At 37.9% G+C, this 15365-nt stretch overlaps 1 protein-coding gene across 5 annotated transcripts; it reads left to right on the top strand.

Moving 5' to 3' along the window:
- The first annotated feature begins 842 nt into the window (after window positions 1-842).
- Window positions 843-8981, top strand: LOC145593301 (ATP-dependent Clp protease proteolytic subunit-related protein 4, chloroplastic-like). Of its 5 annotated transcripts, XR_014102678.1 has the most exons (10): window positions 843-1232; window positions 3047-3250; window positions 4055-4110; window positions 4299-4425; window positions 4544-4621; window positions 6178-6291; window positions 6402-6515; window positions 8486-8592; window positions 8668-8725; window positions 8805-8981. XR_014102678.1 is itself a non-coding variant. In XM_081649710.1 (8 exons), exons 1-7 carry the CDS (start codon window positions 975-977, stop codon window positions 6471-6473), a joined length of 909 nt encoding a protein of 302 aa, XP_081505836.1. In that variant the 5' UTR covers window positions 843-974; the 3' UTR covers window positions 6474-6515; window positions 8668-8981. The 5 variants fall into 5 exon arrangements, 1 of the variants encoding a protein (XP_081505836.1); XR_014102663.1 differs by lacking the exon at window positions 8486-8592; XR_014102668.1 differs by having other exon boundaries at window positions 8668-8981.
- The last annotated feature ends 6384 nt before the right edge of the window (window positions 8982-15365 follow it).

Below are 15365 nucleotides of genomic sequence, written 5' to 3'. Positions count from 1 at the left end.
GACATGTTTACATTTACTAAATTGAGCTGAACTAAACTGAGCTGAAATGAATATTTTATAAGAGAAGGAAATTAGGAGTTGAACTAAACTGAACTGATTGGAGCTGAACTGATGAACTGAACTGATTGGAGCTGAACTGATGAACTGAACTGAACTGAACAGGCCCTTAAAAATTCAGAATAGTTCATATAACTAAAATTAAAAACCAAAGTTTGGCAAAGGCACTACTACCCAATTCAACCAGGGTACAAAGCTAAGCGTCCACAAGGCATGAGTCATAGCACAAAACAAGGACGCTAAAAACACCTTGTCTTAAAAAGCACCAGTGTGTTTGGTCATACACTCATTCAAGATAACACATTGATTCGACTTTAATATGAAGGGTATTTTGATTTTCATAGAGACAAGGCATGAGCATGAGCCTAAAACAACATGGCTCTATGACCAGGGTAGACAGACAATTTAAGTATTTAACAAACAGTTTCGAGGAATGTAAAGTTATGGACCAAGGCATGAATTCCACGCTTTTGGACACCAAATAGGCCAATGTTCTTTGAAGGCTATACGAAAGGGTATAATACACAAAATCAAGCCATCTTTAGAGATTTTCCAAACATATATCAGAAACTCGAGTAAAAGTGGGAAATGCATCCCAAGGTCATAAATTCAAATTATTCAATACAAGTATATTTTTAAAAAATTGTTAAGTCCAATCTTGTTAAATTTGTAAAAAGCCCAATAAACAAGACTAAACCAACATAAATAAGCCCAAACCACAAAAACCAAAACAATTCATTACAAAAAAACGGTTTATCTTTAGGCTTTAACCTCCCTAAAATGGGTCGGATCTTTTAACAATGGCTTCTTCCTCTTTCACTTTCTCTCTCCTCTTTCTCTCTCTCTAATCTCTATCTTCTTCTTCTTCTTCTTCTTCGCAATTCTCTCTCCTCTGCTCAAGCTCAAGCTCAAGCTCAATGGCAGCATCAATGGCGTCTTCCCACTCTTTCCTTACCACCCGATTATGCTCACCTTCTCCCCCACTTCACTCTAAACCAACTCCCACCACCACCGCCTCATTTCGCGCTTCTTCTCTCAGAGCTTCTCTTTCCTCCAATTTTCTCTCTCCTTTCGTCGGCGGTAGCGTTTCCGGTGACTTTACCGGCCATAAACTCCGACGACCTCATTCTCTTACGTCGTCGAACTCTCGTCCTAAGCGCGGCGTTGTTACCATGGTATCATTTTCAACTTTCTTGCTCGTTTCTTTATTTCCATGTCTGATAATTTTAGGGTTTCTATATAATTTGATTTGTAATTGCGTTTTTGAGTTGTTTATTTTAGTTATTTTGGGAGGTTGTGTGATTGCAATTTGATTATTTTTCAGATTGTTAATGTTTTGATTAGGAAAGCTGAAATTTAGGGTGTAGCTCATTAGCTGTAGTAATGGTAAAATGTATGCGCAATTTGATGTTAAGAGATGATGTATATTTGGAGAAATTGATTTAGAGCAATTAGGAGACTGGCTGAATTGATCATCCTTTAGTTTATTGGGTTTCAATGTAATTGTGGTGAGTGATTCTATGTTTTTGGAACAGTTACGAGTGTCGAAATTCTAACAGAAAACTGGCAATTATACGGAGCGAGCTATAAGTTGGTGAATCGACTTATGGTTTTACAAATGTGAGTGGTAAAGTGATAGTGGATGAACAACTGATATTGAACTTTTAAAGGATGCCCTTATAGTAAAATGATTTAAATCACTAGATAAATAGTTCGGAATACCCAAACCATTAGAAAGAAATGTCGATCCACCAACCCGGACTCTTCCGGGGGTCTTCTTTATCTGTTTCATCTTGAGTACTACCTTCGCATTTCTTAGAGGTTGTATACTAGGACCCTTGACTTGTTTCGGATAATTTCTTATTAGTAGACTTAGCTAAAACAGAACAAGTATTGATTTATGATATGCAAGAATGAAGTAGACGGGTTTGTTTATGGGAACATATTATAATACCTCTATGCTTAGTTTGGTAAGGCTGAAATGGGGTCTTTTGTATTTGGCAAGGGGGTGTAATAGCCTCTGCTTGGATTGAAAATTCTGAATAAACATCACACACTATGGCTGCTTTATGGAGATGAAAGAAGGGGCATGTGCATATATTGTGAATTCTGAGAGCAGTTCTTTTCTTTCTCATGTTGCTTGTGACAACTGGTATCTCTCTCTTAAAATTTATTAAGTGGACTTCACTGGGTACATTGACCCCCCCCCCCCCCCCCCCCCCCTTTTTTTTTCTTTCTTGTGTGTGTGTGTGTGAAGATCTAATGAACATATGTACAAAACCAATCTTTGACTTTTCCTTTGCTTCTAAGTTGGTTGGAAGTGGGCTGTGCATGTGGCTTGGTCCTGCCTGAGCGATTCCTGGTGGGCTATGCCTGTGCAGCTGTGCAGCTGTGCTACATTTCTGAAAATCAGCATGGCGCAAGACATGAGAATGCTGTGGACTAGCCTGTCTGTGCAGCCATGTGTCAGCTGGCCCTGCTCTACATATAGTTATTATTTTTTTTTTCTTTTGCTACCTTTGTTACGAACTATTAACACGACACGTTTCTTCATCGGTTCGTCCTGTCATCCTTGGAAATATGTTTTAACCTTTTGAGTTTAATAACGGACTGGAAAAACCTTTTTGCTTGTTCATTTCTTTTGCTATTCAAATTTGTGGTATCTTCTCATTGACTTCTTTCCTCACTTACCAGTGTGAATATAGTGCTTTGTGTCAAGAAAGTCCAAGAACTGCATATCACCCCTAATTAACTAAGATATGTGTCACGAAAGGTCAAGAACCGCATATTATCTTTCTATGCTCTATTTTCTTTGCGAACAGTTTCTTATAACGATTCATGTTACCGACCCCAAATCATTTCGGGACTAAGGTTTTGTTATTGTTGTTGTTATAAGTTGAATCAGGTTTTAATATATATATCCTTTATACAAAAGAATATTTTCTGAATGGTTTGCTGTAGTTGCATAATGTATTTTGACAAATAACAGGTCATACCTTTTTCTAGAGGAAGTGCTTGGGAGCAGCCACCACCAGATTTGGCTTCTTACTTGTACAAGAACCGCATAGTTTATTTAGGCATGTCTCTTGTACCCTCTGTGACTGAGCTAATACTTGCAGAATTTTTATATCTTCAATATGAGGATGAAGAAAAGCCAATATATCTTTACATCAATTCTACTGGAACAACAAAGGTGATTTTCTGTACTGCTTCCTTCTTGTATGTTGATTGGATTATGTGATCGATCACGAATTTCTTCTTCACATTGCTCTTCAAATTATAGAGGTCTGTGCTAAAATGGAGGAGGACCTCTGTTTTATCTACTGTTCACCCATCTTTTGCACGATCACCCCAAAAATGACATTGGTGTTTATCTGCCTGCCTTGTTGAGACTATAGACTTTATACCATATGTCTAGATTTTATTCTAAGTTAATAGAATTTTAAGGTATCTAAGCCAAAAATGTAAATAAAACTTGTGATATGAAATGCAATAAGAATTTTAGACAATCATAATGATAGTTGATCACTATGATTAAATTATTGATGATCAGTGGTGAAGTGGTGATACTTTGACTGTGAGGTAGTATATCTTTGTGACGAGGGCACTGATATGTTATTGAAGACTTCAGTGGTGGTGAAACTTGTCACTTGAGATAAAGGGGCAAAAATTCAATGACAATCTGCTCAGACCTTTGCCAGTGTAAAGATCATTACTGAAATGGTTCTCCTATGTTCTCCATTGACAAGTTCTTTTTCTAATGGTGGTCTTTAGCAGTTTTTTAATATCTTGCTTGTGCTTATAGAAGATTAGTTCCTACAGCGATATTCTCGAAGCTAATCAAATGTACCAAATTTGTGGAAGTTGTTGCGGATTTCCTATATCACTTGTTTATATTGTCTTTTGAATTCTTTTAGTGCCATCCGTTTTCAATTTGTCGTCTAATGCTAGGTCTTTGGTGCTGATATTGATGGTTATCTCACCTTTTCTCCTTTAGGGTGGTGAGAAGCTGGGGTATGAAACAGAGGCTTTTGCTATATACGATGTTATGAGGTTATATTCTTCAGTTTCTTTTTTTTATTTTATTTTATTTTTTTTATTTTAATTTTATTTTTATTTTTATTTTTAATTAAAATCTTTGCTGCTGAAAATATGAAATTACAATTTTATATATTTAACTATTCAAGTGCTATCCGGATTTTGCTGGTTCATCGTTGATTTTGGTATTTGATCTCTTTCAGGTATGTCAAGCCACCTATTTTTACTCTATGCGTTGGCAATGCCTGGGGAGAGGCAGCCTTGCTTCTAGCTGCTGGTGCAAAGGGAAATCGTGCTGCCCTTCCATCCTCTACTATCATGATGAAACAGGTCATTATTTAACTCGTCATTTATGATTTCTCTTCTCCATACCTTCTCCCACATAATTGCTCTCAAGATGCATACATTCTTCAGATGGATTTAAAACCCTTCTGTGCAATTTCTGCAGCCAATTGCTAGGTTCCAAGGTCAAGCAAGTGATGTTGAACTTGCCAGGAAAGAAGTAACAAATGTGAAGACAGAATTGGTAATGACTTACATAATTCATATCTTGGCATTGTTTATTATCAATTATACATTATATTGAGATGTTATTTCACGAAAGGGCAATTAAGCTGTGTGGATGTCTTCATCATTTTACACAATTACCTGGTACTGGTTTATATATGCAATCATTTAGTAAGTAAAGCATGTTTGTATAAAAAATCACATTATTAAAGATCTAGCCATGTGTACCACAAAGTTGAATGTTTGTGAAAGAAATTTTATGAGCTTGTTTTAATGGATAATTATGTTTGATATCAGATATTTAAATGTTTATAAGGTTGTTTATAATCTTACATTTATCTTCAAGTTATTTAAAAAGGAAATGTTGTAAATTAAATTACCCGTGTATGGAATTGGATGGTTGATTTATCAAAGGTTTATAATATGCTATATTCACTCTTTGTATTAATTGCTAAGTTTAATCACATCTTCAAAAGAACTAAAGTCTCCAATAATGTTTTGAGTTTTTTCCAACATTGAGTTTAAGAAAGTACGTCATTTGTTGGCTGCATATTAGCTAAATTTGTAATGATCAATGGTACTGCACAACAGTAAACAGACCTTCAAAAACGTTCAGATCCTTGTAATCACTTGCTTTGATGATTTAGTTTTCCATGTTGTGCCTACAACAACACCTCCCCCCCCCCCCCCCCCAATCACACACACACACACACACACACACACACACACACACACTGATTCCCAGTTCGTGCCTATGAGAGGGGAAAAGATTTGGCTTTAGGTGCATGTTTTGGTCTTCTGCCTAAGGAAGAATCTTAAACCCAACTGCCAACTCTAGCAATATTGTTCTATTTTGTTGCAAAATTTGATGTTTCACTTTACTGAATCTAGTGATTATAATCAAGTGCATCTACTATGGTAAGTTCAGTTCACTTTGTAAGAGAAGGTACTGACTTGAAGTAAAAAAGCAGGTGTGGCCGTGTGTGGGTTCTCAAAAATCTAGTGGCTTTCCTCATGCTCTTTCTGCTTTTTGTTTTGCTGTGGAAGAAGGGTATATTTCATCCTGGGACCTTCATGGCCTTCTCTTTTTAATAGAAGGAGGGGGAAAAAAAAAAAAGAAAAAATATAACCTGAATGACCCTCTATACTATAAACCTTTTAACAATTATTTTATGCAAACTATTGTAGTGTCTGTACGTCCAAGTGCTTATATGAAAAAAGTGCCAATTAGGTCCTGTTCATTCTATATAAAATCATATACATTAAAAATCAGCCATAATCTGTAACAATCAGTTTTATCCGGTCAAAATTAAATAGGTTTCAGTAAAAATCAGTTTATTCAGTGAAAGTAATTTCAGTCTAGAAAAATTTAGGTGAACTGAACAGGACCTTAGTTGTTTCTTCTGCATTAATTTGTTTCTTTTGTACTACTGAGTACTTTCTAGCAATTGGCAATGCAAAATGATCCATAGCTGTTGATTATTTCTAATACTTTGTATTCAACTTTAGATCTGCTGCTGATGGCTGAGATATTGATATTAGAATTGAGGGTAACATATATTGTTTGTCTTAAAGGTTAAGCTGTTTTCAAGACATATTGGAAAACCTCCTGAAGTGATTGAGGCTGACATCCGACGTCCAAAATATTTTAGCCCGAGTGAAGCTGTTGAATATGGTATCATTGATAAGGTATACCTATGTACAGGAACTGTTGTTTCTTTTCATACTAAAGATTTCTACTCCATTGTCCTTGATTAGGAAACTGAACATCTCATACGATCTTTTTTTCAACTTCGCAGGTTATCTACAATGAAAGAAGCAAAGAGGACAAGGGAGTCATTGCAGACCTGAAGAAAGCCCAGTTTATTTAGATATTAGAAAGACCTTTGCTGGTGGCCATAACTATGATTCAGGTAAACTTTCACTAGTTCCTCCAACGATTCAGATCTCTAGTTAGCTGTAGATCTTGGTTAAACATCTTGAAGGTTTTTCTTTCTTGTATTTTTAGGTGTATGTTTTCTTGTTGATAAATCTATCGAAGTATATTCCTAATTATTTGTAAATTAGTTGAAGAATATATTGTAACATAGATGCTGGAGTTCACATGACAAGACGAAGACAAAAAAAGGAAAATTATAGATACCGATATCTTATTTCTTGGTGCTAAATCAGTCACCTATGTGCGATACATCAGTAGCCAAGTAGCTCACGACCTTCACGTGGCTTATTTATTTATTTATTTTTATTGTGATTTGTGTGTGTGTGTGTGTGTGAGTGTGTGTTTGTGTTCTTCTTATTGTTTGTGTTTACTAAGCAACAAGCTTATAATGTACACCCCTCTATCTTGAGATGTTCATATACATTTCGGGAACAGATATAATGAGGAGACATTTATTGTGTTGTATACTTGTATCTATATATATGTCAATTTATGCTATTGTCTGGTCTTTGCATTTAAAAATTTGAAACACTATTTCCCAACCATTAATGTTAGTTATATTAGTTTTTAATATATTTCTTGAACGTACTAAATAATAATTGGAAGGTTGTGACCTTATAAAACAGATGCTGGTTAGAAGCTAGTATAGTTAGCATAGTATTTGACTGACATAACCCTTTAATCTAAAGGAGGCAAGGATTCATTATCATTTGGCTTTGGATTATGGGCTACTGTAGAACCCTTTATCAATCTATTTCTACTTTTTTCTTATTATGAACTATATGGTTGGTGCATTGTGGGTCAAAGTATTAACTGGGCTTAGCCTTTCTGTCATTGCACGGGTAAAGTTTGGGTACTTCCAACTCTAAAAAACCTCAAATTGATTGAGAGAATAATTTGAAAAAGGGAACATGTTAGGTGGCATAACATAATATTGCCACTATTGTGTTATATATGAATTTCCCGAGTAAAATTGCACTTTTTATTCTTCACTTGCCAGTGACATTGAATTTTGTCACATTTTTGGTAATTAATTTTAGTTAAGTACATCAGACCTATTTAAGGCAGCTGGTAGAATTTTCCAGCTTACTTAATAGATGATTAGAAGTGCTTTTTTTGGTGCTAATGCTATGATTAAGGGGTTCTAATGACTAACTAATGAGAAAAACTCAAATGCTTTCCCTGGTCCACCCATTATAAATCTTTACCTTTTGAAATATCTGTCTTCCCATTAAGATGAGCTGATCTCATGGGTACTGTGGAGTTGAGCCCATTGGAATTTTCTTAAGACAACTGCTAGCTTATTTAATTGCCAAGTGGCAGCTTTTGCTGGTTCTCGAAAAGGAAGGCAGCTTTGTATCGTCTTTATTGCCATCCACTTTGTGTTTATAATATGCATCTTGGTCTATGAATTTAGAACAGACAGCTGGATTTATCTAAGTATAATGCTCTACATAATGAAAATTAGTTTTAATTAAAAGATCGATAGTGACACCTCTTCTGCGCGTGTCCATTCTGTGCAACTTGCTGGAACGCTCACAGCAACCTTGAGAAAGTGATTTGATCCCTGCCGCCATAAGGTTTACAGAAAGAGCTTTTACTGTGTCTTACTCCCATGTCGTGAATTTGCCATGTAAACCTTTTGCTAGTGGTTAGAGCCTTTTCTGGAATGATAATGTATAATTCCCATTTTCAAAATTTGCTTAATTGCTTCACAACAGAAAGTGTCTCTGTATGCTCCCCTTTGGACTTCTGTCCTCCACCAAATGGAATCATATTGATGACTAATTTCAGAAATGAGTATTGCTGCATGTATGTGCTCCTATACTATGTGTCTTGCTCACACGTTGCAAATTTGTGACATAAACCTTTAGCTGTTGATTAGGGCCTTTTTCTGGATGGATCATGCAATAATTCTCATTTTCATAATTTGCTTTGCAACAGAAAGTGTGTTCTTCCCTTTTCAACTTCTGTCCACCAGATTGCATTATCTGATGTTTTTACCAGCACAATTAGATTAGAACTGCATGATTCTCCTTCTATCAGTTTTGGTAAGTTATATTCATATTTGCTGAGGAAATTTTCAATTGAATGTTGTTCATGTAAGCTCATAAAATGATGTGCAGGAACCCTGAGAGCCTGTTTGGACTATCAAGTACCCTCTTTTTTCCTGGAGGACATGCCGTACGTTTAATATTCTTACAATCTATTCTGATGATGTACTACACATTTAAACAGAATCTTAATATTTTGATGATAATAGGTGTATGTTTGACGAGGGAAGGGGCGAACCTGTATATTTGGCTGTTTGTAAGGAAGGTGCTGCCAAGTTAAGATCATGTATATTTTCTGTTTTCAGGATTACACAAGATTAGGTTGTTGAAAATGCCCACAGGATTATATTATTTTGATGAAGTAAAAGCCTTGCAGTTTTCCATTACCTTATAATTCAAAATAGATGGTAAATTGTCCATTATCTTAAGATTCAAAACAGATGGTCTTATTATTATTTGCACATTTAGGCATTTATTAGCGATGCAGGTTGTCTTCGTGTTGATCAAGTTGTCATGTTTTCAAATTACACTATGAACATGACAATTACACTCTAAGAAATAGAGTAATACGAGTCCCCAATCCTGTAAGACTCCAACACGAAGATAACCCGACACAAGCTATAGTGCCCTAAACATCATGCACATGACCAAGAGTGGTAGTCGAACACGGTACATGTACATGAGGATTTATCATTTATGTCAGGGGGTTTTGCAACTAGTGCTATTCACCCTAAAACTGTTCTTTCTGTCCACCCAATTGCCTATCATGTCAAATAATTCTCTTCAAAGTAGAAGGAAAAGCAAGATCTCACAAATTCTTTGTTTTATTGGGTAAAAGGTTTTTCAAGGATTAACACCTTGGAAGAAAATTCATTGGCAGAATTTGTAGCATATCATTCTTTTCAAACGTCTAGTCTAAATATAGGATAGGTAAATATGTTTGTGTGGTGGGTATACATGAGTATTTTGAAGTTAGATTATAAATTCATAAAGGTCGAATTAATCACAAATACGTAAGGATGATGATTGCACAATTAAGATATATGGGTCATGTTATTTTTATTTTAGTTATTAGTACATAATTACTTATAGTATATATTGGTTAGTTTAAATTTCCACATGGCTATCCAAGAAGGATTTGTACCTAACTCAAATTTGACTTGACATGTCTATTTTTTTTTTTTATTATTTTTTTTTATTTTTTTTATTTTTTTTTTGGGAATGTTAACTATGTTACCTAGAACCATTAATGATAGAAAAAAATAAATAAATAATTTTAGGTATAAATGATTATTCAACCCTAATTATAAACCATAGAATTAATCTTTCTATTCATAAGTCGTGACACCTTTGTACTTTTACATCGTTATTTAGCTGTTTTTGAAGAAGGGAAAAATGTTACAAGATAATACTAAGTGAGTATCTAATCCACAAAATCACTAGATAGTATGGTTTGAAATTAAGATTGAATGCAGGTTGATATGAGTTTATAAACCCCCACACTTTTTGTGCGATTTGAGGTAATGACGAGTTTAGAAAAAAAATTATTTATCTTCAATAAACACTAGATTTGGATTTTCTGCGATTCTCAGCCATTACCATGTACTATGTACCTTATTTGTGTGAACCATACACTCTTTGCAAGCCAGTTGGAATAGAAGAATTTAGTAGAAATTGGACTATATTAAAAAGGTAAATTTTCATACTCATATATAAGCAAACAAAACATTGTTGGAGGCCCTTTACATTACAGCATTAAGGAGGAAAATTTCTAACTAAATTGAAAGAGAAATTGGTTTCAATAACTAATAGCTCATCGTATAAGTGGAAGCTATCATGATCTTTTATAACTTGTTATTTTGTTTGGCATTGTTTTTTGTTTTCAGTTTCCAGTTTTTTTGAAAACAAAAAACCAAAAACAGGAAACTAGAAAAAGGTGTTTCCACTTTTCTGTTGTCAGTTTTCATAATTATCATGGTTTTAATAAGTTTGACTAATTTTTGATTCATTATGTGACATATATCACATGATTTTAAAAAACAAAAAACCAAAAAACAGAAAACCACAATGATGTCAAACGAACCCGAGTCTGATGTAAACGTTTTTGACATGCAGATTATTGGTGGAGGGCTTTGTTGGCCTTGTTCGTTGTTCCCCACTTTAACTTTCTTTTCAACCTAAACTAATAACGTAACAAGTATATAAAATTTGACTTTTATAAACTACTCTTTTTGTATGTGTCAACTAAATTACTTGATCAAAATTAGTCTTAAAATATGGTAATCAAAGACCTTAAAATTTTTATTTACGTTATTATCTTATGGAATTTTCTCCAAACCAAAAAATAAAGCCTAGGTACTCCCTATGAAAGTGATTTTTCACATAATTACAATCATTGAAAAACCATGAGTAATTTTGCTTTAACTGTCCTCTGTTAACTGCCTTAATACGTAGTAGAAGCACGTTTTCAAATTTAGCTAAACTTAATATTTTATGAAATGGAATGTAATATTGTTTATAATTTTATTAATTAATAATACATGCATCTTATATTACTCCGTGACAACCTAAAAACGGATGAAGTACAAAAAATCATGCCAAGATTATCAATAACTATAAATATGTTGAGGGCAATTTGAAATTGATTTTTTTTATTTTTTTTTTTATTTTTGCAAACACAGGTGCTATGTACTGTTGTCTATCAATAAGCTAATGAAGTTGGAAAGATTGAAAAAGACGTCACTACTTTATCGAGGAAACTAATTACACTATTAGGTCTGACACGTAAAAGTTTATCTTCCAATGATAAGTTCCTACCCATCAAAATGGTGACCAAAAACTTTGAGTATAACCTTAATAGTAGTAATTGAAAGGGATTACGAATGTGCTAGCTAAGTTTGCGATTAACGACAATTAACAATAATCGAAGAACGAAGCAAAGCAAAATAAAGAATACAAACGAAATTACCGTGGGAACCCGAGTACCGGGAGGAAACCCACCAATCCACTATGGAGTAACTTGATGATGATGATTACAAGCTTTCAAAACACCATGAAAGCTCACACCTCACTTAATTCACTCTCTTAAACCCTAAGAAGATGAACTAATAACAAGAGGCTTTTTTCACTCTTTTAATCTAACATCATACCTAATAAATGACATTCATTGAGTATATATAGTCAAGAGTATAAAAATACAAATCAAGGGCTGGGAATAAAACGCAGCAAACATGACTGAAATCGCACCGACAAAGCTGGCAGCAGGGGGGTCCGACCGAACCTACCCGGAGTTCGGTCGAACCTGCGGTGGTTCGGTCGGACCTGCGGTGGTTCGACCACTCCACCTTTTTTTACGAAGTTTTACAAACTCCCTGTCTCGAGGTTCGACCGAACCTCAGCAATACTATGGACGGAGTTCGGTCGAACTTTCTCCATCCAGCTTCCCCTTTTGCATCTCCCTTATGCCTCCATACTCTTGAACCACTCTCCACATATTTCAAACCCCAACAATCTCCCACCTGGAGATCGGTTCAAGTGTGCATCTCATATATACTCAAAACACATCCATTGTTGAGCAACATCTCTCCATAACCTTTCAATCTCCCAATCCGGAAATATGGTTATCTCCAAGGGATCACACACAACCAATGAACACAACATCATCATCATCAATCTCCAAAGCACACCTATCTACTTCCTAAACATCAAAGAAGATAGGCACATCCTTTATACCAAGGACAAAACACCAAGGTCTACACCAACCTTGACACAAACACTTTCTCTTCACCAAGAAAGCAAACAAACACACTCTCTTCTCACCAAGAGAGCACCATTACTTCCTCTCAACCGATGAAGCACCAACCTACACTCCCTTTCTACCAAGGAAGGAGAACCGAGGTCTCATCCAATCCCGAATCAACATCACAAGCAATGGAATTTTTCTTTGTTCTCCGAGCATTTCCACCATGCTCCCACCCGAACTTGACACCATCCATGACAACACACGAGCTTTTGGCCTTTCCCTTTGTTTGTAGAGTATTCCGACCATGCTCCCACCCAAACACAACACCCTTAGCTAGCTTTTCATGCGCAACACCCTTGTGCACATTCTTCACCCACACAACATCCTTGTGTGTCTTCTTCACATCACTCACAACTCCCATGTGAGCTCCCTTCTTTTGGCTCGTTTCACCAAACGACACCATCTTCAATGAATCACATCCCCCTTCAACACCTACACATGTGTTCCCCGAGGTGTACAAGGAACCATTCAATGTCCCATGGGCTTCAACAAGAGCTCCCTTGACAATCCTCCAAGACCCTCTCTCAAACACAACCTTGTAGCCGGCTTTGTCGAGTTTGCATACGGAAATCAAACTTTTCTTCAACTTTGGGATGTACATGACATCCTTCAACTCCAACAAGCCACCATTCGTGAGCTTCACACTCACATCTCCACTCCCCATGACTTCGACACATTCACCATTTGCAAGGTGAACATCCTCAAGCTTTTCGGACTTGAACCTCCGAAACAACTCCTTACATGGAGTGGAATGAACTGAAGATCCGGAATCAAGAACCCAAGCATCCACGAAGCACTCCGTGCTTACACACAAAGCATCCGAATCATACTCCATCACCGAGTTTGTGGATGCATCCTCATCCTCATCACTCCCTTGGCTCTTGTCCTTCCCCTTCTTCTTAATTTTGGGGCAACTTCTCTTCACATGCCCCTCGCCGCCACATCCCCAACACAACACATTGGTATTCGATCTTCCTGGCCCTCTACTCTTCGACCTCCCATGATGACTAGCACTCCCACCTTGTTGTCTTCCCCTTCCCCTACTCTCAAACGCATATGCCTCTCCGGATTGTTTCGGGGGTTTTTATCCCTCGGGAGAGTTACAACACTGAAACTGGAGTCAACTGAGGATGCCTGTACCTGCAAAGCAAACGGACCGCCGGATGGTCGGTGGTCCGCCTCCAAAGATTAAGTCAGTAAATGTTCGGAGATAAAACGTGCGGAAGTAAAGTTATCTGCTTGGATTCCAAGCTCAGGTAAAGTGCTGTGTGTTCCTTGAAAACAACAGCTCTGTGGTCAGTGACGTATTGTCTCGTATTGTGTGTCTTTTGTTTTGTATATGTTTTTGGGTGTATATGTGTGTCGTCATAAATGACGTAAGTTCCCTATTTATAGGGAAAAGTGTGCCCTCCTAGGATCTGGTGACCTAGGAGTTAGGTCACGCCGTTTTGCGGTGCCTCGGGATTTGGGCCTTAGAAGGCCGCCATCCCAGAGCCAATACCTGAGTGACACGTGTCACTGTACCCAAAAGGATTCTGAAGCACTTTTTGGGTGACACGTGTCGCCGACTGAATGATCCCTGCTGGACCTTCAGTCCACGTAGGACGGAGAAGAGTCCACCCTCCACGTGTCATCATTCCATAGGTCCAAATGGCACCTATATGGAGGACACGTGGCGCTTTCTGGTTGGGCCACCTGGCCGGGTATAAAAATACCCAAATCATTTGCCCCTCACAGGGGACACATGCATTGCACGTGACTCCTGTGACAGGTGTCAGTATCTGAGTGGTCGGATTCAAAAATTACTAGAGGGAAAAATTAGGGTTTTTACCCCCCTATAAATAGTAAGGTTTGACCCCCCCTTTGGATTCACACCTTGACGAATCTCTGGAGAATCTTGGACTTTTTGACTTAAGGAATCTCAAAATTCCCTAAGCGTTTTTCAAGCATCCGACACTCGGCCAACAGTCCGACCGTTCTTTACTCAACCAGGCGTCTTTCTCCCTTCTTCTAAAGGTAACGCCTGTATTTTCTTTTTACTTCATTTTTTCTTTGTTTTCGAAAAGATGGCTCCCCAATTGCATGCGGCACGGCGTAGGATAGTGATCAGCCGGTCACCGGGGACGGCTGAATCTAGAACTAGCAGTGCCGAATGCTTGGCCAAAGACCCTGCTTTGCGAACTTCTCCGAATCCGACCGTTTCCGTGTCTGTGCAGGACACTATGGCCAGAATCAAAAGAACAGCAAGGCAGTGTAGCTCCGATGGAGTTTTCTACCATTCGGATGGGTCGACTGTTTTTTCTGACGGCTCAATAAGAGTGCCTCGAAGTGAGCTGTCGGAACACCCTGACAGCCCCTCCTATCTTCCTCCTACCCCCACTTATTACCATTCGCCCACATCCAGTGGAACTCCCAGTGATGGAATCCTGATGGAGGCGGATGAAGAATATCAACCCGGGCCTTCTGGACAGGCGCCGGAAGAGAGTCTAGGGGAGGACCCCGCTAGCACCAGTCGGCGGTCCCCTAGCTCTGATGAGAGTTCTGATGACGAGTCGGCCTCGTCATCTTCTTCAGAGAATGCCTCCGTAACTTCAGAGGAGGCTAGATCAAACATAGATTCTGCCAGAGAGTCCCTGGCAGTGGATAGGGGGGAAAGCTGGGCCGAGCCGAGTGCTTCCAAGCGCTTGGAAAGAGCCCCCTACTTTCAGCATGTTCCGCCAGGCAGGCGGAGCGCCATGGCATCCGGCCTTGCCAATTTTAGGCGCAAGGTCGTCCTAGGCTATGGCTACTCTTTGTCGGTCCCTAACGAGGGCGACACCATAACCTGGCCGAGCCTGGCCAGCTATCAAGACAAAGCATTCGGCTGCTATGAAGCGGCCTTCCAGGCTGGCCTCCGCTTCCCTCTCCATCCGGCCGTGGAGAGGATCTTGGACGGATACCAACTGGGTATCTGGCAACTTGTACCCAA

This window comes from Chenopodium album, chromosome 2, assembly GCF_948465745.1.
Source record: "Chenopodium album chromosome 2, dcCheAlbu1.1, whole genome shotgun sequence".
Lineage (NCBI taxonomy): Eukaryota > Viridiplantae > Streptophyta > Magnoliopsida > Caryophyllales > Amaranthaceae > Chenopodium > Chenopodium album.
This window is presented reverse-complemented; position numbering and strand designations above follow the sequence as displayed.

What these genes read in the sequence shown, in the direction of transcription:
- LOC145593301 (XM_081649710.1), top strand. Translation starts at nt 975, where the DNA reads ATGGCAGCATCAATGGCGTCTTCCCACTCTTTCCTTACCACCCGATTA. An exon ending in ATTCTACTGGAACAACAAAG is followed by an intron (nt 3,251 to 4,054) that starts GTGATTTTCTGT and finishes TTTCTCCTTTAG; the next exon opens with GGTGGTGAGAAGCTGGGGTA. An exon ending in CAAATGTGAAGACAGAATTG is followed by an intron (nt 4,622 to 6,177) that starts GTAATGACTTAC and finishes TTTGTCTTAAAG; the next exon opens with GTTAAGCTGTTTTCAAGACA.